General features: G+C 39.9%; 1 protein-coding gene across 1 annotated transcript in view; it reads right to left on the minus strand.

Annotated features, from left to right (window-relative positions):
* TNIP1 (TNFAIP3 interacting protein 1) overlaps nucleotides 1-23,672 on the minus strand; it is a 116,928-nt gene that overhangs the window by 28,782 nt on the left and 64,474 nt on the right. The window contains exons 6-11 of the mRNA XM_089682787.1: nucleotides 14,001-14,195; nucleotides 11,633-11,727; nucleotides 8,904-9,018; nucleotides 5,088-5,177; nucleotides 3,227-3,292; nucleotides 468-599 (exon numbers count right to left, since the gene is read on the minus strand). Of these exons, the coding sequence (XP_089538913.1) occupies nucleotides 468-599; nucleotides 3,227-3,292; nucleotides 5,088-5,177; nucleotides 8,904-9,018; nucleotides 11,633-11,727; nucleotides 14,001-14,195 (693 nt within the window). The remainder of the gene's footprint in view (nucleotides 1-467; nucleotides 600-3,226; nucleotides 3,293-5,087; nucleotides 5,178-8,903; nucleotides 9,019-11,632; nucleotides 11,728-14,000; nucleotides 14,196-23,672) is intronic.

Raw genomic sequence — 23,672 nt, forward strand, 5'->3', positions numbered from 1 at the left:
TATGAGTCTATCATTTCTTACCTGCCATGGCTTGGAAAACATAGTTTGTACCATCAGGATAATTGTTCACTCTGGTGAACACAAATTTTAAAAGACACAAGTACGATGGTTTACATGGATGCACCTCAGATGCTTTTTGAAACCTTCACCAAAGTGCCAGTATTAAAAGTACACTTCAGTAAAAATGAAAAATGCTGCCTTGAAATGTACAAGGGACATAATCTACCTACTCAGGACTTGGGTTTTCTGACCAAACATGTCTGCAATTTACCAGGCCATCTCATGGCCTAAAACACATCTATAGTCTACTCACAGCAGCTGCTACATAAGGGTATTCATATACCAGTGAGCACAGGGCCCTACTTGTAAAGGTGAAGATTCAACAGAGAATAGCTAAGGGAAATGTTAGGCACTTCTAGTAAAATAATTATTAATCCAGAAATTATTTCTAGGTCATTATATCTTACCTCTTTCTCTTCTAGTTTGTCCCTAGCAAGAAGGAGCTTGCGATCAAAATCCCTCTGCTTGCGGTCTCTTTCTGCTTCCTGTTCACCTTCATTCTTGGTGGCTTGAGACAACTTCTGACGCAGGGATGTGATCTGTGGTGACCAGTATTAGAATAATATAGTGAGAACAGGACACTAATCTTGAGCAAGGGTTTGCAAGCATTTGCCCAAATTTAAAGAACAATCTCCCAGACCATAATTTTCATATTACAATGAATACGCTTAGTTTTCAATCTCATCCTCATATGAATCTCTGCTGTCTCGCGATAACTGCAAAATCAGAGCTGAAGAATGACAGCCCAAATGATAGCTGAGACAGCAAAGGCAGTTCTTATGAAAGACTGTTTATTAAATGATGTACATCTACTGTAGATAGATAGATTTATTCCTTTATTTAGTCCTTTTCAGGCCATAGCCATAAGGATAATACTTTCTCATTGGCCTTCAAGCCTTACTCCATACAGGAGGTTACTGGGGTTGATTGATTCCCACATCTGATGGTGCTTGAATAGTTCTTGGGTCAACACCACTTGACGATACCAGAAAGAGAATACCAATGATGTTTTTGGCTGTCTGTAAGGATGGCATTCTGACTACCACTGTAAAGGGTTTTTTTTCCAAATAAGCCCTGATGAGATGATACATTCTTTCCAATTTGTCTTGCACTCGGTAAACATAAAATCCATAAGAATATACATAAATAAATATATACAGGTGAAACTCGAAAAATTCGAATATCGTGCAAAAGTTCATTTATTTTAGTAATGCAACTTAAAAGGTGAAACTAATATATGAGATAGACTCATTACATGCAAAGCAAGATAGTTCAAGCCGTGATTTGTCATAATTGTGATGATTATGGCTTACAGCTCATGAAAACCCCAAATCCGCAATCTCAGAAAATTAGAATATTATATGCAATCAATAAAACAAGAATTGTACATAGAACAATATCAGACCTCTGAAAAGTATAAGCATGCATATGTACTCAGTACTTGGTTTGGGCCCCTTTTGCAACAATTACTGCCTCAATGCGGCATGACATGGAAGCTATCAGCCTGTGGCACTGCTGAGGTGTTATGGAAGACCAGGTAGCTTCAATAGTGGCCTTCAGCTCTTCTTCATTGTTCGGTCCCATGTCTCATCTTTCTCTTGGCAATGCCCCATATTCTCTATTCTCTATGAGGTTCAGGTCAGGTGAGTTTGCTGGCCAATCAAGCACAGTAATCCCGCTGTCATTGAACCAGGTTTTGGTGCTTTTGGCAGTGTGGGAAGGTGCCAAGTCCTGCTGGAAAATGAAGTCAGCATCCCCATAAAGCTTGTCTGTGGAAGGAAGCATGAAGTGCTCCAAAATCTCCTGGTAGAAGGCTACGTTGACCAAGGACTTAATGAAGCACAGTGGACCAACACCAGCAGATGACACCGCTCCCCAAATCAACACAGACTGTGGAAACTTCACACTGAACTTCAAGCATCTTGCAGTGTGTGCCTCTCCATTCTTCCTCCATACTCTGGGTCCTTGGTTTCCAAAAGAGATGCAAAAGTTGCTCTCATCAGAAAAGAGGACTTTGGACCACTGAGCAACAGACCAGGTCTGTTTTTCTTTAGCCCAGGTAAGACGCTTCTGACGTTGTTTGTTGTTCAGGAGCGGCTTGACAAGAGGAATACGACATTTGAAGCCCATGTCCAGGATCCGTCTGTTTGTGGTGGCTCTTGATGCACGGACTCCAGCTTCAGTCCACTCCTTGTGAAAGTCCAACACTTTTGAATGGCCTTTCCTGACAATCCTCTCCAGGCTGCGGTCATCCCTGCTGCTTGTGCACCTTTTTCTTCCACACTTTTCCCTTCCACATAACTTTCTATTAATGTGCTTTGATACAACACATTGGGAACATCCAACTTCTTTTGCGATTACCTTTTGAGGCTTTCCCTCCTTATGGAGGGTGTCAATGATGGTTTTCTGCACAATTGTCAGGTCAGCAGTCTTTCCTATGATTGTGATTCCTACTGAACCAAATTGAGAGACCATTTAAAGGCTCAGGAACCCTTTGCAGCTGTTATGGCTTAATTACCTGATTAGAGTGGGACACTTTGAGCCTAGAATATTGCCCCTTTTCACAATATTATAATTTTCTGAGATTATGGATTTGGGGTTTTCATGAGCTGTAAGCCATAATCATCAGTGTCATTCTTCCTCTAACTGAACATAGGCGTAATGTTGTACCTTTCTCACGGAACATAACGTACAAGGTATCTTTCTACTGACCAGCAATGTAAAGAAATACCTCTCTCATTGGCCACAAAGTAAGTGGACCTTTCATTGAATACGAACGTAGGAAGGCATTTCTTCACTGACCACTAATAAATAAAAGTCTGTTTACATTTCTCCTCTTGCTATTATAATTTTCCAAATATTGCTGCAATGTATTATATCATATAGAGCAGGGGACTGTTACAAAATGATCATCCTTGGGCTTTTATTTATTAAATGGTTTTCATACATTGCATTAATTAGGACCAAAAAACCTGACACAGCTGTATGAAGTTTTGAATAAATGGCTGTATAATATTAGACTGTATCTGTGCTATACACCACTGGTTAAACCCAGGAACAAAAATGTATTTTTCCAGTCACAAGGCATTGTATCACCTCCCTACAGATTAATTAACCTATAGGTTACATTGGAAATAGCATGGGTATAACTATAATAACAAAATACCTTCTCTTCATATTGCAACTTCATAGAACGGAACTGCTGATCCCACTGCTTATTTACCTCCAAGAGCTGTAGGAAACATTAATTAAGTGAGTCTACATCAGGCACCTTTAAATTTCATTTAGCTAATTAGGGATCAAATCTAGATGGTCATTCATCAGATGTTATGAAGGTCAATCATTAGATGTGATGAAGCTGCAAGCTCTGGTTTCCAAGAAACAAAAAATCACTGTGAGTTTGAGGCTTCTCTGTGACAGTCATACAGATGTGGTTCAAGTGGTCATAACCAACAACTACAGGCTGAAATTTTTTGGCCAAACCACAATAGTTTTTATTGCTCCAATGTTCATAAACAGCTCACTGGTAGTACATGTGCAAAATAATTTTGAAGATTATTCATTACAGGAACACACTAAATTTTTGTAAAGTTGTCCCTAAAATTACTACCTCATCCATGGTTTTATTCGTTCAAGTTTACAATCCTGGCAGATTAATGTTCTGTAGCTCGCAGAGAACTACACTGTCGCCACTGAAAACTCCCCTGGCCCATCCCAAAATCTTTTGCATATGTCCAGATAAATTCCATTCATTGCTATGGGAATAGGTCACATGACATATGGCCTCTTCATAGGAATGATAGGGATTTAGTCTGCACAAGGGCAGAAGACTTCAGGACTGGCTGAGAGAGTTTCCAGGGGCAGCTGTGTGTCCACAGTGTAAATCAACAAGGATTGTGGACTCGTAGGTATAAGACTGTGAGGCAGATAATGGGGGAGGGAGTCCTTTAAATCATAATTGTATGAAAGTACAGTTATTCTTTAAGAGAGTCACACAGGCATCAGGGCACTATAGAGTGGGTGGGAATTGGGGCATGCCACATTAGCCAATTTGTAGCAGAGATTTGTCATGGCTACATATCTTTTTTAAAGCAATCTAAAATACTCAGGTTGCGACACTGAGAATGTCCATTTTTGATGACGAAACGTGTTGGGCAGGCATCTATTGAAGTAATCTCCACCATTTGGAATGCATGCCAGGTGGCTCTTTCTGGTTTTACATATTGTGAATGAATTGGTTTTATATCTTTTATCCTAATAAACAATATGACACAGTTTTGCTCGGTTTTTCTCTGTGCCTATTATGTATGCTTCTCCTTAACACGAGTACTTTGAAGCTGCTTTAGTAATAGTGCTGGGGGATTTTGGGATTACTGGAACCCTCCATATCTGGGATATACCAGGCTCTTGTTAGACTCTTGTTGATGCAAGGAATAAAATTAAAAATAAAAAGTCATCGAGGGATCACCTTGAAGTGAACACTTACACACGGACATGGGGTAAATATTTGTATCTTTTGTACTCATGGGACATACCATGCAACACTGAGCACTTGATGTATGAACTTTATTTTTTGGACTTCTAAAGGGTTTGCACCATATGTTTTTATATTGTTTTGTTTAGCACAAATTGTACTAATTTTGTAAATTGTATTGTGTATACGCTGGAGGATAGCACTGCTATTTTTTTCAGCAATCTGTTGATGAAAATAATGATGATCTTATATGAAGGCTACAAGTTATTAGTGTGTTTTGGTCAACAGCAGCTGCACTGGACAAGAGCAGCTGCCACAGTTGACAAATTTGTAGCTAGCTCCAAAAGCTTCAGAGAAGCACCTGTTCACTGAGCATCTGGGCTGCAAATGACTGGAATTGTTGCAACACAGCAATGTGTTCTCACTGACTGCCATTCCATTTTTCCTAGCAATAGGTATGCTAAAGAGATCTCATGTGAGACAAGATAGTAATTAATGTACAATAACCAGAGTATGAAGCAGATACAGAAAAGTATTTTCTCTGTACTCTCACCTCTGCCCTTTGATGTTCCAGAATTTTCACTTTCTTTAACAACACTCCGCTGTGGTCTTTATTTGTTGGTTTTTCAACCAATTTGGCTGCCTGGAAGAACAAATGAAAGATTTGAGACATGCAGACTTTTTGTTTCAAAATATGTCAAGCACTTCACCAAAGGAAATTACTGTATACAGCTGTGAATCAAAAATGACGGTTTATAGGACAGTTGTAAAACATACAAGTGGCCCCTAAAATTTTGTAAAGCAAACTTGTAATACAATTACCGACATAACTTACAGAAAAGGAATACACTTACATACATATTCAAATACAAATTAGGTTATACAACCTGATGTAATAGAACTAATTTATCTGGGCCTAAGTCCCTGCTAGTACATTTGATGGCCAGAAAACCCTCCTTTGCAGCCCCTTTTTAAACTGATTTTACTCTGTTACTAAGGAATGCCCACCATCCCTAGTTTAATCACAGTGTCCTTATTTATCACAAAAGCAATCTCACTGGACAAGAAAAAAATAAAATAATTGGAAGCTTTATACTTTACAGTGGCTCTAAAGCCTTAGGTTTTTTTTTTCCTTAATGCATTCTATGTATTCAGGTAAAAAAACCTTCTTTGCTGCAGGATCCCCCAAGCCCTCCCTTATTCTTACCTGAGCCCGATCCCATCCATTGATATGCACAAGAGAGGTGGCTCTCACCGCTGTCTCCTTCCTCACCTGGCAGATTGATAGCCAGTGGCTCTCGCTGCTGTCAGTCTAATGCTGTGAAGAGGGAGCAGGGCCGAGCCTCCTGGTCTGTGTCAATAGACACAGATAGGGTGGCTCGCGAGCAAGTACGCACGGGTGGCCCCATGGAAAATGGCTTTCCACGGGTGGCACTTGCTGAAGAGGAGCAGCCTGGAGCTCTGGCAGGGGACCCCAAAAAAGGGTGATAAGGTCTGCTCTGTTACATAGGATGTAACTATAACAAGTTTGTTATTTTAATTTAAAAACAAAAAAACCCAGAAGGTTTAATGTAACTTTAAAGTATGTCTAAAATGATTATTTTTTGTGTTGGATTAAATAGGGATGGGTAACATTCCTATAATTTTTTTCTGCTGCCTGGAAATACAACAGAAAGAAAGAACAAATCTCTCCCAAAGCAACAGAAATTCCCTTCTGGTTGCCACTAGAACAGGTGTCCCTATTGTAAGATTTCCCTTTTGTTGCTTTTCTGATGACAACCATAAACTGTTGGATTTCCCACCACTTTCACCAGGACAGACTGGGTGACACAGACAGCAACAAAAGCCTAACCAAGGTACAAATACACTTATATACCCAAAATATCACTTTAGATCAACAGTGACCAGCAGACGAAACCCATTATTCAACGAGCTGGAAAAGTTGAATCAAATCAGTGCCAAAAACTCTGCTACAAAGAGAAATTTTTAGCACACAGACAGGAATGTATAATATTAATTTCTTCATTGGTTAGTGCCTTTTTTATATCGTTGATTCCCTCACAGGGTCACGTTGTAATAATGTGACAGGCCCAACCGGTGCAGGGGCTTTTGGAGGGGACTATGGGCTAGCTTTCTACCAACTGATTATGGCCCATGGAGCGAGCAGACCATTCTCTAATGATGAACAACAATGTGATAAACGCTGAGAACGAGGCTTGGATTAATCAAGGAGCCCTCCCTAGACCGACTGACAATATGCCCACACCCTGAATACACAAAGTCCATTAGACAAGCTCTTTCAGTTGTTTGCTTTCACTTGTATAATCTGTCCATCATAAGACAAAACTCTTACAATATTCCAAGTTTGAAAAAGTGGATTTATTTTATCTTCTTAGATTTCCTGAGGGAGAGTGTTTATAAATATTTCTGTCCCAAATGGAGGAGCTTCTCGAACCCAGTCAGCATGAGGGCCACCGTGTTTCTTCTCACCATTAACCTGTACAAGATTAATATTACATTTTTCCATCCACTCCAGAATGGAAGATTTACTGTCTCACTGTCAGCATTATTCATGTTGTTGTCCATCATTAGGGAATGATCTGCTCTCTCCACGGGCCATAATCATTTAGCAGAAAGCTAGCCCCTAGTCCCCTCCAAACGTCCCTGTACCTCTTGGGTCTGTCACAATAGCCAAATATTTTAAATCGTTTTTATAGCTCTATCATTTCCTGTGGTGATGTACAAATGAAAGATACAAACAAGAGTTATACACATAATACATAATTATAGTACATTTCCACTGACAAGTGCACAGCATTGTGTAAGAGAATGACAAAACACATAAATAAAAGAGAAGTCTGAGAAGTAAATGGAAGTTATTTAGTATTATGGATTTCCTGATAGAGATAGCAAGCTTAGTAGGATTGGGTTCAATTACAAATATGATCCCGTCCTTATCTTTTTTGGGCTAAACTTACCAACTTGTATTAGTCCAAGACAAGAACACAGGAACTATGTTTTTACATTTTGGGTAATCATCTCCCATTCATTGATATCACAAATCCCAAGTATGCTGCACGTACATTTGTTTTGTTCTATTTAATTAGGTTTTTCTATCACGCTAAACATAATTTTTTTTAATTTTAGCTAATGATCTCTTGAAACAGATGCTACTAAGTCAATCCTTGATATACTTGTCAGTGTTCGTCCCAGTTGGCTGGGAATGGAGACATCAATTGAAAAAGGGGGTACAACTGGTATTGGCAGGGGTAAACAATGCACAGGACAGGAACACCCAGCAAAGCAGAAAACAAACACGGTTTAAAAGCAGGAGGGATTTGTACAGAAAGCCCCTAGCATCAAACAAACAAAACATCTGCACATATGAGCCATTAACTAAACTCAGTTCCTTACTAAAAGGGTGCCCTCCCTAGTGGGTTCCCCAGCACAAATATGCAAATCTTGTGCCTTTTTAGCATTCAGTCAGCAATCATTCTTTTCACCTGGAAGCATTCTCCCGCAGGAGAGAGAGAGAGAAGGGCCCTGGGCATTAGCCAGCTCATGTATATAAAGATCCGGAGACAATTGAGTCTAATAATGAGGTCAGTATACAAGGTAAAATATGAACCTAAGAATAGAGGTTTTTTTTTTACCCAAAGCTCTACAAAACCTCCAGGCTCCAGGAACCAAAATAGGATATAAGAGTCTGAAAAAAACAAAAATGTTTGTTTTCTCCACATCAGCCATAAACACTCAAGTTAAATACAGATATTTATACTGCTTGCATAAAAAAAAAACACATTTCATGATGTACTAATGAATACAGATCAGTATTAATGTTTATCTTTTACATCTGTAAGATAACTTTTAAATGAAACCAGTACTAAGAAAATCAAGAAGCTAACCTCTCCTTTTGAAAATGGCAGTTGCCTGACTGTCATACTGATCCACTGTTTTTATTATTGTCTGAGTAACTGACCCTCAATAAGTAAGCACATTAGGTGTTCTGACCTAATTCTGACAATGCTTGATGCCTGCTGGTTTTAGGCACTCAAAGTATTGAAGCCAGAGACAGCCAAGCAACTGGTATTTTTAGAAAGAGGTTCTTTAAGCATATTAAATACCAATCAAATAGTCATATGCAGGGGCAGACTGACAACTCATAGGGCCCCCGGGCAATAGGGGATCATGGGGCCCCTGTGTCCTTGCCCAAACTCAAAAAAGCCTATGAAAAAGGTACCAGGGGCATCTCATGGGGCCCCCTACTGACCCCGGGCCCTCGGGCAGTGCCCGAGTTTCAAAATGGTCAGTCCTCCCCTGGTCATACGCCTTTGGATTCTTACAGGACTGATACTTTGAAGGTTATTACCTGTTGATTTGTAGCATTCTCTACCTTGCTGATGTCCTCCCCTGTTGGTGTGGTATTATTTACTGGTGTTTTCCCTTTGTCCAGAATTAACTGTCTGAGCTCCAGGTTTTCATATCTTCAGGGAGGTCAACAAAGCAATGAGGGAAAAAAAGAAAAGGCAACAATGTACACTTTATATAGTTACATTGATTAGTCAGGGAAAAAAAAAAGGACACGTCTATCAAGATTAGCCAGGTGTGGTCTAATTGGCTCTTGCAAGAAAATAAACATGGTTCAACAATTTACATTGTTATATGTTAAAAATAATAATTTTGTATATTTAATTAAAGTTGAACTCTAGACTTTGTAAAAACGTGAAGGCATACTATGAGTTAGGTCCAACAAGGTGCATGATGCCTCCTGGACTTATCTCTATTATTTACATCTGATTATAGAATTCCAGGAAGATAGCTATCACTGTAGTTCTTTTGTTCTCAGCATATTCAACAGTAGAGTTGCTGCAGAAGCTATGCCTGCCCCTGAGTATAGCTGCTGTGTGCGTTTTTCTCCTCTTTCAGCCTGAATTATATCCTCTGTTAGATTCATAAACCTGTCAGATGTAATTAAAAGAGAAGTCCAGAAGGTGGCATGCACTTCATTGGACTTAGGTCATAGTGTGCCTGCACTTAGTACAAAGTGGCTGAATTCCTGTAATTTAGCTTTAAAAACACATCAAGCCCTTTTTTCAAGCAATCTGTTAAATCAGGTAGCACCTGGTCTTGTATAAGTCTATTTCACATTTTCACTAATCTTACTGTACAGAAGTCTTTACACATGAGGAAGTTAAACTTACTTTTCTCTAGGAGCAAAGTGTGCCCCCTTGTCTTCTACAATGCCCTCAAAGTGTCCAATGTTTGTTCCCTGTTTACTATTTTGACCATTTTTTAAGGTGAACATATCTTTTTCTGCTAATACTTGCTATATCTCTCACTCATCATACCTCTTCTCAATGGAGAATACATTCAGTCTAGTTAATCTTTATAGCCGAGGTCTTTCATGCCCGGTAATTTAGTTGCCCTTTTCTATACTTTTTCCATTTCCACAACATCTTTTTTATGAACTGGTGCCCAAAAGTTTATAGCAGAGGTCCTTCATGCTCAATAGTTTAGTTGCCCTTTTCTATACTTTTCCATTTCCACATCTTTTTTATGAACTGGTGCCCAAAACGGAACTGTACATTCAGTATGAGGTCCTACTAATGCTTTGTGTAGGGGCAAGATTATGTCTCTTTCTGGTTTCTATACTGCTTCTTACAAGAAATTATCTTGATTGCTTTAAAATCTGCAATTTAGCATTGAGTGCCATTGCTGGGATATTCCAAGTCCTTTGGATTGGTCATAGACATATATCAGTCTGACAATTGCTGAGCCAAACTATATCCTGTTAAGCTACACTTTCCTATTAAGTGCAAACGCTGCCTGTGACCTTTCATCTAGGATAAACAATTGGACATTTTTAGAAAATTCCCATACCAGCCAATACTCTTCATGAGATAGAAGTGAACAAGAGAAGTCCCTTTCAGGCTATCTACAAGCAAGCATTTGTGGTATCTTATCTTCCAGACTAGGCTCCGGATCTTCCAGCAGAAAAATGGGCTAATCGACCAACGTGAGACATTTTATCAAATACGTCTATAAGCAGCCTGTGTTGACGACTCTTGTTCACTTCAGACAGGCTTTTCCATCCCCATACAATTCTACAGGAATGCAAAACCTGCTTGAAGCAAGTAAAATGCAGGTCAGAGGGAGATCAATTGCAGGTTTTATGCACCTGTAAATGAACCCTGAATGATCTCAGAAGTGTACTATATTGATGTCAAATACATTCCATTGACACCATTGGGCCTAACTGATACACTAATACAAGATCATAACTTTGACACAACACACTACCTGTTACATAACCCGAAGACCTGTGTGTACTTCACATAACTCCAATGGTAACGCTTACCAAACCTGATATGTACACTTCAGTGATAATCAAGCATGCTTAATCACAGCCTTCCATGGCAGAACATGAGGTTTCAGCTAAATGGTATAAGAATTCATTATGTTTCATGTAGCTGAAAAATGAAGTAAATGGCTATATTCATGGAATATAAAACCTAAAAACTAATACTATCCATAAAACACTGGAACTTTGCTTGTTGTAAGCTTCAGCTACTGTTTTTTTCCTCCAGGCTTTTTTTTTTTAATAGCATGCCATTGTATTCTGACCAAACCAAACTATAGAAGGACATGATAATGAACACACAAGAGCCCGGCTTAGGATTGAGCCCAGACGTGTGTCCCTATAGCGAGTGGCTTGCTATGGGGGTACTCATAAAGGGGGGGAGCCAGGAGCACCAGTAGGAGACACTAGAAGAGGGGGATTGGGGCTGCTCTGTGCAAAACTATTGCACAGAGCAGGGAAGTATGACATGTTTGTTATTAACCGCTTCAGCGTTGCATGACTGCGCAATTGTCAGTTAAAGTAACGCAGCGCCCTATCGCAAAAAAGGCCTGGTCAATAAGGGGGGTAAATCCTATGGAGGGCAAGTGGTTAAAAAAAAAGCAATTACTTTAAGAGGACAGTTTAGATATGAACAGGACATCCCAGAGTTCTTTTTGACCTATAAATATACCTATACTTATATGAGGCATGGATCTTGGAAATAACTGGATGGTATGGCTATGCATGGTGCCTCTTACCTCAAATCTTGCTCAACCTGGCTCCTTTTGTTCCAGTCATCCTCCAATTTAGACCTTAAGTCTTCATTCTCTTTCCTCAGCTGTTCACACAATGTCTATAAGATGCAGAACAAAATCACACTTCATTACAGTTTTGGAGCGACGTTGACCAACTGACTGAGCATGACTTCCTCTGAGCCTAGCCATCAAGTCAGCAAAAATCAGACCCCATAGTAAAGTGAAACTAAATTATCAAGGGGCACAGAAGAGGCTTTTTTTGCCTAATAAATAATATTTGAGGGAGTGGTGTACATTGCATACAGTCTACATTCCGGAAGAATAAAAACAGTCCATTAAGGGTACTACAACAACCAATATCTTGACTTAGGCAGGACTATTTAAAGCTGAACTCTAGGCAGCTAAAAAGACACAGATGAATGCAACGTTGTAATCATTAATACATCATGAACATTTTTTCAAATGCAAGCACCTAAATGTTACCTGATATAACCCTCTTTCAATCCCTGTAAAGCAGGGCTTATAGTGTGATAGGGAGAAGCAGCATGAGGAGCATACTGATAGGAGGAGAAAGTAGAGTGAAAAAGAGATGAGCCCATGACTGTGCTGCTTCTCTGTCACTGTAGAGTCAAAGACTGGGGGCAAATCTATGAGAGCCTGGGCTCAGAGGAAGTGGGTTGAATGATGCTAGCTGTTATTCGACCCAGAAATCTGAGGACACCTACTGGCAGAAAGAAAGTAATGAAAGCCACAGCTACGGATTGAAGCTGAGCTTTTATAACTTTTAAGCTCCAAGCTGTGTAAAGTCATGTTAAAAACGTGGTTTTTAGCTTTTTTTTAGCATTTTTGCATTAGCGTTTTGCCACTTTTAGGGACATTTTCCTGCATTTGCATTTTTTGGGTTTTTTTACGGTCAAAAAAAGCCAAAAAACGCAGGTTTTCGCTGTTTTATGGCGTTTTTCAGCGTAAGAGCATTTTTACAGCTAAAAAGCTCCTCTAGAAATAGACTACTCCTGAGTTTTTTTCCAGCCAAAAATTGATTGATTACAGTCTATGTGTGCATGGACACATAGGATAACATGCTGGGGGGGGGGGTTTACTAGCTGTAGAAAAAAACGTGAAAAGCCAAAAACGGCAGTTGTAAAAACGTAAAGTGTGAATGGAGACTTAGTGGGCTTATATTTTTGATTGAGTGGAGTTCAGCTTGAAATTTTAAAATGATGCAAGGTTCACTTAGGAGGATGATTCTTCCCATCAGTAAGAATTAAAGAGTAACTCCACTTTTGTTGAGAAAAACAAACATTCCCCTCTGGGTGGTTATGCACATTGCAAGGATTTTAGCAAACGTTGTTGCAGATTCCTACCTTTTGTTATTCTGTGAAAGTGAATCTAATGGGAGTGGTTTTATAAATATCAATCAGCTGCTACACCACCAGGGCTCCAATGAGGAAAGTGTCAGGGTCTGCGTCCCTTTAGACATGATTTCCTATTGTGAGTATCTCACCAAAAATGACATTTTTGTTGCAGGGGATTCCTGAAATCTGACTTGTATCTTTAGTGCAGACTTCTGGGAAAATTAGTGAGCCAATCACACAATCAGGATATTTCTGGGGGGGGCATTATGTACACATTCTGTGTACAGAACACCTCCAGGTAGCCATTTTGTATTGTATTTTACAGAAAATTACAGTGCTGCAGATTGAAAAGGAAAGGTAATTTTTACTAGCATTGAATTACAATAAGACTTGTGCCGCAATTTTATATGCTATACCATTTTTTTTTTGCTATTTTTCCACTTTAAGCATTGGTGGATTTAGACATGATGGGCAGTATACAGCAGTACCAATGCTGGAATTAGCAAGCTGGCAAGTCTGACACGGTTTTCTGTGCCTCTGCACAGTCATAATTAGAGAGCGTGCATAACTACTTACAGGAAAATGAAGCGAAGATTCTAAAAACAGAGATGGCAAACACAAAGTCTTCCTAGCTCAGTACTTATTTTGGTGACCTCAACGTGGCTTTTAGGTATGAAAGTACAAATGATTACTATTTATTTGCAACACGGCACTATTATGTTTCTGAGGCTTCGGTCACACCAAATCTGACTTTGAAATTATGCGGCTTTACTGGAATTCAAAGTTGGATGTCAGTACGACTTCAGGTGCGACTTGGAAGACATCTGTGCAACTTCATGCACAGATGTCTATGCAATTCCCATATGAATTGCAAAAAGTAGTGCATGTAGTGCACAATTTGACCACTTCCATTGCAGAGAATAGGGTGCGACTTGTCATGCAATTTGAAACAATCAAATCGCATGACAATTCACACTGGTGTGATGGGGACTTACTGTTATACTGTAATTTTGTACCTGTAATACCCATGTCCTCATCTCGTTCTTGTTCACTTTGCTTGCCAGACGGTTAAACTCCAACACCATGCGACTTATGTGACTGAGAAGCCGGTTTTGGTCGGATTCCTCTGCGAACATACTCAGTGAATTTTCCATACGTTGCAGGTGATGATGTAGGTTGTCGTCTTCATGATGCACAGTAGGGCCAGGATCCTGATGCACGATATCAGCACAATAGCCAATCAGATTAAAGGAATTCATTGTATAGATACATAGTTGACTGTAATCCATTTAACCAGTGAAAAACTGCAACTCCCCTCTATAATTATAGACATTTGGTCAAATGAACAATTACGTACACCCCATTGGAAACCTTTGGTCTTTTTCAAAATATTTGATCAGGCACAAATGACATCTTCTTTCACATGATGCCTACAGATAAATATTGTTGAATAACACCACAAGAACAATTTGCCTTGTAATCATTTATTAAAAAAAAAAATCAATAGATGCAATGGTGTACTATGGAAAAGTATGTACTCGTTTGGCATCAAAAGTTGGTATTGCCCCTTCAGCAGAAATGACTCCTTCAAAATATATATAAATCTGCGCTAAACGTAAGATAAAAATGAGAGTGCAAATATATAGCAGCTGAACACTACACCCCAATACCAGGCAATATAAAAGTATGCATATAAAGTTCAGCGCTTAACAGAAAACAATTGGTGAGACAAAATTATAATAATAAATCATTAAAGGAAATATCCATCTAGAGTTGTCAAAAATAAAGGAAAGTCCCCAAAGCCATGATGAACAGGAAAATCCAAAGATAGCTGATGTGTCACCAACCACTCACATAAAAGGCTTACCAGAGAGATATGACCCCCTGTTAAGCGTTGTCAATCACTCTTTGCTGTATGATAACCCAGAAAACTGGAAAGCCGGACACTCCTCTGGATCCCCAAGGGAGAAATACCAAAGATCCTCCAAGCAATGATCCTAAATAAGGTAGCTAAAGCACTCCGGATGGGACACCAAATAGGTATTAGGAGACATGCAAGAGACGAATGCTCCACATAGTGTAAAACCAATAGAATAACGTTTTGGATGTTGGAAGAATTGGATATTTTGCTTTTACATGCTTATTTATGTCCACTTTCATGTGAGTGTAACCATTTTTCAAATAAACGTTCTATTGGTTCTAATCATTGACACCTAATCTGTAACAGCGGATTTCATGGTTTTGAAGTGGAGGTAATCATCAGGGTGTACTTCTCATGTGTTTTCCATATAACAAATCAGCATTTTCATTAATTTAGATCATGAAAATAAATACACCATGTCACTTATATGTTATTTGTTCAAGTATATCACTTTTATCTGTAGGCACTATCCAAATCAAGATCCAACATTTCAAATGTCACCATGCTACATGGCCACCAGCTGGAACGGGTGTCGGCAACCCGCGGCTCCGGAGCCGCATGCGGCTCTTTTTCACCTTTCCTGCGGCTCCGGAGCACACTGCCCACCAGGTGACAGGCAATAGTGTCGGCAAGCCGCGGCTCTTTTAATGCAGATCTTCTGTGTGCCGGGCGCCCGCTGGCAAACATTGGCTGTCAGGATGTAGGCGGGGCAGCGTGACGAACTCCTCTCCTCTCACAGTCCGCCCTGAAGACCAGAACGGCGCGGGAACCCAGCGAGAGGAACGCGCGGAGCAAAGGTAAGTGAATTCACACAATATGGGGAATGAATTACTATGGGGGATGAATTACTATAGGGGGGATGAATTACTATAGGGGGGATGAATTACTATAGGGGGGATGAATTACAATAGGGGGGATGAATTACTACGGGGGATGAATTACTATATGGGGGATGAATTACTATAGGGGGGATGAATTACTATAGGGGGGATGAATTACTATGGGGGATGAATTACTATAGGGGGGATGAATTACTATGGGGGATGAATTACTATATGGGGGATGAATTACTATGGGGGATGAATTACTATATGGGGGATGAATTACTATGGGGGATGAATTACTATATGGGAGATGTATTTTCAGTTTTAAAAATGTGGCTCTCAAAATAAATTTCAATCGTGGTTTTGGCGAGATTTGTCTCAGTTGAAACAAAAGGTTGCCCACCACTGACCTAAGGCTATGATTGTGATTATGACGATACACTGTGGCCCTGATTAACCCTTTGCTTACTGGGCCCCTAAACCCCCTTCATGACCAGAGCACTTTTTGCAATATATGCAGTGTCGGATTTGTTTTAAATGTTGCAATGGTTTTGCGGCTCCCAGTCTTTTTTTCCCTCTCGGAAACGGGTCCAAGTGGCTCTTTATGTCTTAAAGGTTGCAGACCCCTGAGCTGGAACATCCATACACCGTGATTGCTGCAAGCCCGGGATCGCTTTTTTTGATGGCTATGCAATTTTTAAACTTGTGAGTGCATTCGTTTACTTTTAATAAAATTTTAAAGTTTTGTGCATACTATACTATTATTGCTTATTCCTTGCATGATTTACTTGTGGAAACAGAGTTGGAGTCAAGGGGAGAACCATCTCTGCACCATAAACTGGAGAGTCATGCCGGGTTAACCCCTAAAGAGCTGTTGGCTTTTTTTATATAAAAGCCCAATAGCTCTGGTAAGAGCTCTTGCATGTCTGTGCTTTTCACCAGGATCTTAGAGGTGTCACTGAATGTGGTTTTTCCATCTCTGTTGATGGTTGGGTTTCACTCATTCAAGGAGATTTTTTGAGCATGGATTTTTATGTGTCTGATGGACTTCAACACTATTTAGCTTGGACTTTTGTATGAATTGATGGTTCTTAACCTTATCTAGTGCTGCACTTTTTTGTTATTTACTACATTGAAAGATCCAACATTTGCCTGTTAAAAATATGTCTATCTATATTAAATACACAGACATTTTTATGTAGGACATACACTGTATCTGGCGCCCCTTCTATATTCACAGCTGAAAGTGACATGAGCAGGGGTGGACTGACCATTTGGAAACTCGGGCACTGCCCGAGGGCCCGGGGTCAGTAGGGGGCCCCATGAGATGCCCCTGGTACCTTTTTCATAGGCTTTTTTGAGTTTGGGCAAGGACACAGGGGCCCCATGATCCCCTATTGCCCGGGGGCCCCATGAGTTGTCAGTCTGCCCCTGGATATGAGACTTCTAGTGACATGACACTTCTATGTACCCTACTACAAAAATTATCTTTCGATCTTGATCTACCCTTCTGAACAAGACAAACCAGGAATGCTAGCCAAGATAGAGAACTTCAGTACATAAGAGTAACAATATTTCATTTCATAACAAATGAGCCATACAGTATATTTTCTTTGTAAAATCATGGAAAAACCCAACTCTTCTACCCCTGCTGTTACTCGAAACTGGGTAATAATCATTTGGCAAAAAAATGCTGGCTGAATTTTCTAAATATTTGGCATGTGAATAGCAAAATGGTCTCAATGAAAAATGGTTTCAAAATAAAAACACCAATTTTTTTAAACACTGATATACAATGGGGAAGATTTACTAAAAATGGAGCACTCAGAATCTGGTGCAGCTGTGCATGGTAGTGAATCAGCTTCTAACTTCAGCTTGTTCAATTAAGCTTTAACAATAAAACCTGGAAGCTGATTGGTTTCTATGCAGAGCTCCACCAGATTTTGCACTCCCCAGTTTTAGTAAATAACCCCCAATATGTAAAAGTCATACAAGAATTTTCTAATTTAAAACACAATTCTGGCCTCTCTTCCCCTGAACAATAGTCAGGAACACAAATTCAGGTGTTTTCAAGAAGTGTTTTTGTCATATGCAGGCCATACACGAAAAATCGGCCGATATTCACGCCATTAGTGGGGCCAACCCATAAGCCGTTTTTTGTGGATCTTCTCGTTTAGTTTTATCGGTCATGCTGTTTTTCGCGGACATGGGTGGCAGCATCGGCCATGGGGCCAACCGATTTTTAGTTTATCGGCCGAACATTCGGCCGATAAACGGATGTCTATGGCCTGCCTTGGTCTGTTCACTGTGTTTACTGCTTTAGGCTTTCTAAACTCTATGACTGTTTGTTACTTTTGTCAACTATGACTGTATATTATGTTACCATTGTAATGTACTCTTTGCTGCTCCGAAATAAAGAATTAGAAAACCAGTTCTGAATTGCACAAAAAGATCTGCGATCACATGTCTGCATCCTCTCTTTCTTTGGATTGCATGTTTGCATCTTATCTATCATTGTACAGCTGTAGCTATTTCTTTTTAATTTTCTTTTTTTTCTATATTTATTTAATAATCTAGTAATGCTAATAAGAACACTTTTTACACTCAACCTTCGCAAACAGGAATTCAAAAGGTTTGGGTAAAAGATTTTTTTTTTAGTCTAAAAAGCCTTTAAAAACCACAATATTGAGACTGAATCATGAAAACATTACCAGCTCCAAGTAGTTCTCAGAAACTTTAAAAACAAGTCCAGGAGTGACAAACTAGGAGTTGGATCGCCCCCTATTGGGAAATATAGGAAGTACAAACAGATACGGTTTAGTTTCTAATGGTTTAGATTGGAGTGTCCAACCTGCCGCGGCTATGAATCTGTCCCAACGCAAAATCGTACACTTACTTGAAAATGTTGTTTTTTTTATTTATTTCTTTTTAAAAATGTGTTACTTAGCGAACACAAGTGGCTGAAGGAAAATTTGACAGTGCCTCTTAATGGACTCTTATAAGTTTTATCTTCCCAAATTAAAAATATCCCACTCTTTTCAATCACACCTTATTCATGTCATCAGTTTTGGCAGCACCTATTTTGTGAGCAACTATTTTCAAGGATGAAGCACACAAAGGGCACACATTGGAAGCAAAATATCTGATGAGCACCTTGAGAATTCCTTGAAAATTGACACAACATCCATCTAATCAGATATTGATCTGTTAGTGTCAAATGTTGCATAAGTTTTATGTTGCCCTCTTTTACTTTTATAATAAAAAATATATTAAAAATATAATAAAAAATATAAATTAAAAAAACATTTTATTACTCAGATAGGTATTTTGTCTATATAAGTGATTGCTAACTTGTGATCTGCCTGACTTTTCCTGCTCATCAGCTATCCTTATTGTTGATGTATTTTATGTGTGGCCCAAGACAATTCCTCTTCTTCCAGAGCGGACCAGAAAAGTCAAAAGGTTGGACATTGGGGTTTGGGTCATTAGTGCTGCTGAAGTTTAAAGCCAAACATAGATCAAAATTCAGCCAGTTCAGCAGGGACAGGCCGAATTCCGATCCATGTATGGGCTAGCTGGTTGTACAACAACCAGTCTGTTGGGTTTTTCTATGAATGAGCAGTGCCACCGGCTATAGCTGGTGACAGGGATCATTGTATTCTTCTCAAAAGGAAGAATACAGGAGCTCAGCAGGAGTGATTCCCCTATACACATGGCATGTGTGGATAGGGGAATCAGCTCTTTTTTTTTCAACTCACTGGCTGAATTAAAAAATAAGTGAATCATGCATAGCCGGACTAATGATGTCACATAATGATGGTGATGTTCAGTGACCTAAAATGCATTCTGAATATACAGGGCAAGTTAGAGAGCAAGCCAAAAGTACCATGTTAAGTTGTTAAAGGGTTATTTAAAATGTCATGGGGCTGATGCATTAAAAAAAAAAGAAAAAGAATCATGCAATTATGATAACCCTCTGGTTTCAGTACTGTCTGAGTCACTGACTAGGAAGTGGGAATGTCTGAATTAAAACAGAAGTTCAGGAATAAAAAAAAAACATTCATTCTAACCTAGAGGGCTTCAATACCGATCCCAGCTGCATCTGTCTCCCTCCTCCTCTAAAACTGAGAACTGAGCAATCAAACACCACTGAGCGCTCAGCTCTCAATCTTCGGCCTGCAGAGAGCTAATGACTGTAAGTCTCCGGCTCTCTGCTCCGCCCCTCGCTCACCAGGGTATCAGGCAGGGAAGGGAGAGGGAATGGATGGCTCAGGCTCTCAGCCGCTCGCTGAGAGTCTGAGCCAGCTGCCAGTTCAGGCATCTCTTCCCAAAGCCTGGACCAGCTGAGTGATGTCAGCCAACAGCAGGCTTTAGCCCATTGTCAGCTGAAAACAGGTCACAGGAGAGCAGAATGAACTGCACTCCTGTGATCCATAGGAGTAAAGCCAAAAGGACTTTGGCCCAACTTCTCCTTTAAGTCTTGATATGCATATTTGTGCTGGGTTAGCAACTCAAAATACTAAAGCTAGAGGGAGAGCATGATAGCCAGGCACCTAGCAATGGCAACCACCATGTTTCTCTCAGGAAAAGTTTTCTTTAAAAACAGGACAACTTTATGGGATTTCTAGCCTGCCATTCTTGACTTCTGTCTTGCCAAACACATTGCAGTACATCTTGTATAGACCATTTTGAGGCAGGTAGGGTTGTGCTTCTTAACTGGCTTTTTATACTCGCCCTTTGTCTCACCCATCATGGTTTTAGCTAGCCAAATGCACCCCAAGGCACTTATGGGCTTATTCCTGATACTGCATATAAGTGGAGGCAGCACCAAACAACAATATTTAAGTCCTCAGGAGATCTGAAGGTGAAAGGGTAAAAAAACTGAATAGAGAGTAACAAGACCCTGTTTAGTAACAATCTGTTGTTTTCTTAAGGGCTCCAAATTTAAGACTGAGAGGATATCGGCAAACTTTAATATTGTGATCAGTCTAATAAAACCACCAGCAATTAAGGCCCCTGCTACGGGGGTTTCTTACCACTATCCACTTTACACTGCAATATTAGTCCACACGACAGCCTCCATTTTACAGACTACTCTTGCATGCAGACCATGTGTGGAGCCTACAACATGGGCTCTTTAGAGTTGGGTAGGTGCAGCGTGGTGTGGCGGCAATAAACACAGTCCCGGATTGTCAGGAACGATGTATTGCAATGCTTGAAAAACAGTACTACAAGCCCAGCGGGGAGGCTCACTCGACCGGGACAATTACAACAGTTCAGAAAAGAATCAGTGGTGAGTAGGCCTGGGCTGTGGAAAGTGCTTGCTATGGGGACCGGAGTGCAGCCTGGCCAGTCCAACCCAAAGGGGAGCTTGCTACAGAAGAAGATGTAGGCCCTACGCTTTCCCCACTCCTTGGAAACCATTCCCTACCGCTAGTGCCATCCCCGACAGACTGGTATCCTATCCTTACACTAGCCACTTGCACAAAGCATGCCAAAACCCAGGGGCAGATACTTTAAAAGATTCTGTATAACCCAAGATGGCCCCTAGGGTCACCTGGATCCAGTACATTAAACCAGATTGTTGTTCCATGTGACCAAGGAAACCATAGAGAAACCCAGTTTCTCTTGACTTCCTCCTCCAGCTGCAATGCACAATGACACAGCTCCAAAAGAAGCACATCGCTTTTTACCTTCAAGCACTGAACGACCGAACATAGAGATGTGAACCGCCTGCACTGAAAATAATCAGATACCTATTGCTTAGTGTTATCATGTGTAGGATTTACAAAAAAAAAAAAATGCAAAGATGCTCAGGTGTAAATGACTTAGTGACTAATTACTAGCAATTTTAGCTGTGTCTTTGTACAACTGAAGTTCATTGGTGTGACCCAGACCTATGCATCCTACTTCAGATGTCTTGCTTTTCATTTTTTGAATTCCATATGTACAGTTGTGTTCAAAATAATAGCAGTCAGACATCACTAACCTGATCAATCACTGTTTTTGGTAGAAATTATATTTCTACATGGCAAATAATTTACTAGCAGGTGTAGTAGAGTAATAGAAATCCAACAGACCCAACAGTCATGACATGCATGCTGCTGATTCTGTGTAATTGAATCACTCATTGAAAGGGGCATGTTCAAAATAATAGCAGTGTAGAATTCTATTAGTGAGGTCATTCATTCGTTGAAAAACAGGTGGCAATTATTGCCCTTTTTTAAGGACGGAAGGCAGCAAATGTTGTACATGCTGGTTACAGTGCATTTCTCTCTGAAATTCTGAGGAAAATGGGTCGTTCCAGACATTGTTCAGAAGAACAGCGTACCTTGATTAAAAAGTTGGTTGGAGAGGGGAAAACATATAAAGAAGTACAGAAAATGATAGGCTGCTCAGATAAAATGATCGCAAATGCTTTAAAATGGCAACCAAAATAGAATAGAATAGAAGAATAGCCAAAATGGCAAGGACTTAGCCAACAATCAGCTCCAGGAAGATCAAAGAAGATCTAAAGTTACCTGTGAGTACTATTACAATTAGAAGACGCCTATGTGAAGCCAAGCTATCTGCAAGAAGCCCCCGCAAAGTCCCACTGTTGAAAAAATAAGACGTGCTGAAGAGGTTACAATTTGCCAAAGAGCACATTGACTGGCCTAAAGAGAAATGGCACAACATTTTGTGGACTGATGAAAGTAAGATTGTTCTTTTTGGGTCTAGTGGCCGGAGACAGTTTGTCAGACGACCCCCAAACACTGAATTCAAGCCACAGTACACTGTGAAGACAGTGAAGCATGGTGGTGCAAGCATCATGATATGGGGATGTTTCTCATACTGCGGTGTTGGGCCTATTTATCGCATACCAGGGATCATGGATCAGTCTGAATACATCAGAATACTTGAAGAGGTCATGCTGCCTTATGCTGAAGAGGAAATGCCCTTGAAATGGGTGTTCCAACAAGACAACGACCCCAAACACATCAGTAAACGTGCAACATCTTGGTTCCAGACTAACACGATTGACGTTATGGAGTGGCCAGCCCAATCCCCGGATCTTAATCCAATAGAAAACTTGTGGGGTGACATCAAAAATGCAGTTTCTGAGGCAAAACCAAGAAATAGAGAAGAACTGTGGAATGTAGTCCAATCATCCTGGGCTGGAATACCTGTTCACAGGTGCCAGAAGTTCGGTGACTCCATGCAACACAGATGTTCAGCAGTTCTCAGAAACAGTGCTTATACAACAAAATATTAATTAAGTGATTCAAAGGAAAGCAAAAATCTTCAAAAATTTTCAGTTTATATAGTGAATGTTTGAGTTTGTAAAGAAGAATACAAACACTGCTATTTTTTTTTAACAGTCTAATATTCACTTTTCTTCAATTTCTTTAGAGGAACAACACAAATTTGATATATTTTTCTTCATGTTTTGATTCGGAATAGAATGTGTAGTGTGTAGTGTTCCCAATGCATTTGTGTGTATGGAAATAAAAGCTATTAGAAGGATTTTGAGCTTTATTCACTTTTTTCAACACACTGCTATTATTTTGAACACAACTGTATGTAGCATTCCTGATGAGAAAAAAAAAATTACAGAAAAAAAATGGTAGGATGCTTCATTGATGATAGCCTAGAACAGGAAGAATTCTAAAAACAGCCCTGTGTACTGAAAGGCTTAGTTCCTCGATGACCAGGCTGGTTTCTAGTATCTAGTCACAGGGTTAACCAGTCTTCAGGCAAGATGAGAAAGCCCCTAGCTGATTCACATAACATACAATCCTTGCTACTCTGCAGAGTTAATATATGTTACACAGAACAATGAGTCAGTGTCAGAGAACAATGCTGATCCCACTAAGAAAACTACAAGATTGCACAATGGGGAAGTGTGGCCAGGCTGACTAACCTAGTCTGTATACAAGAGGCCAACAAAAGGAAACACAGAC

The sequence above is a fragment of the Staurois parvus genome, unplaced genomic scaffold (genome assembly GCF_062004578.1).
Source record: "Staurois parvus isolate SC_StPar_1 unplaced genomic scaffold, SC_StPar_1.0 ptg000298l, whole genome shotgun sequence".
Lineage (NCBI taxonomy): Eukaryota > Metazoa > Chordata > Amphibia > Anura > Ranidae > Staurois > Staurois parvus.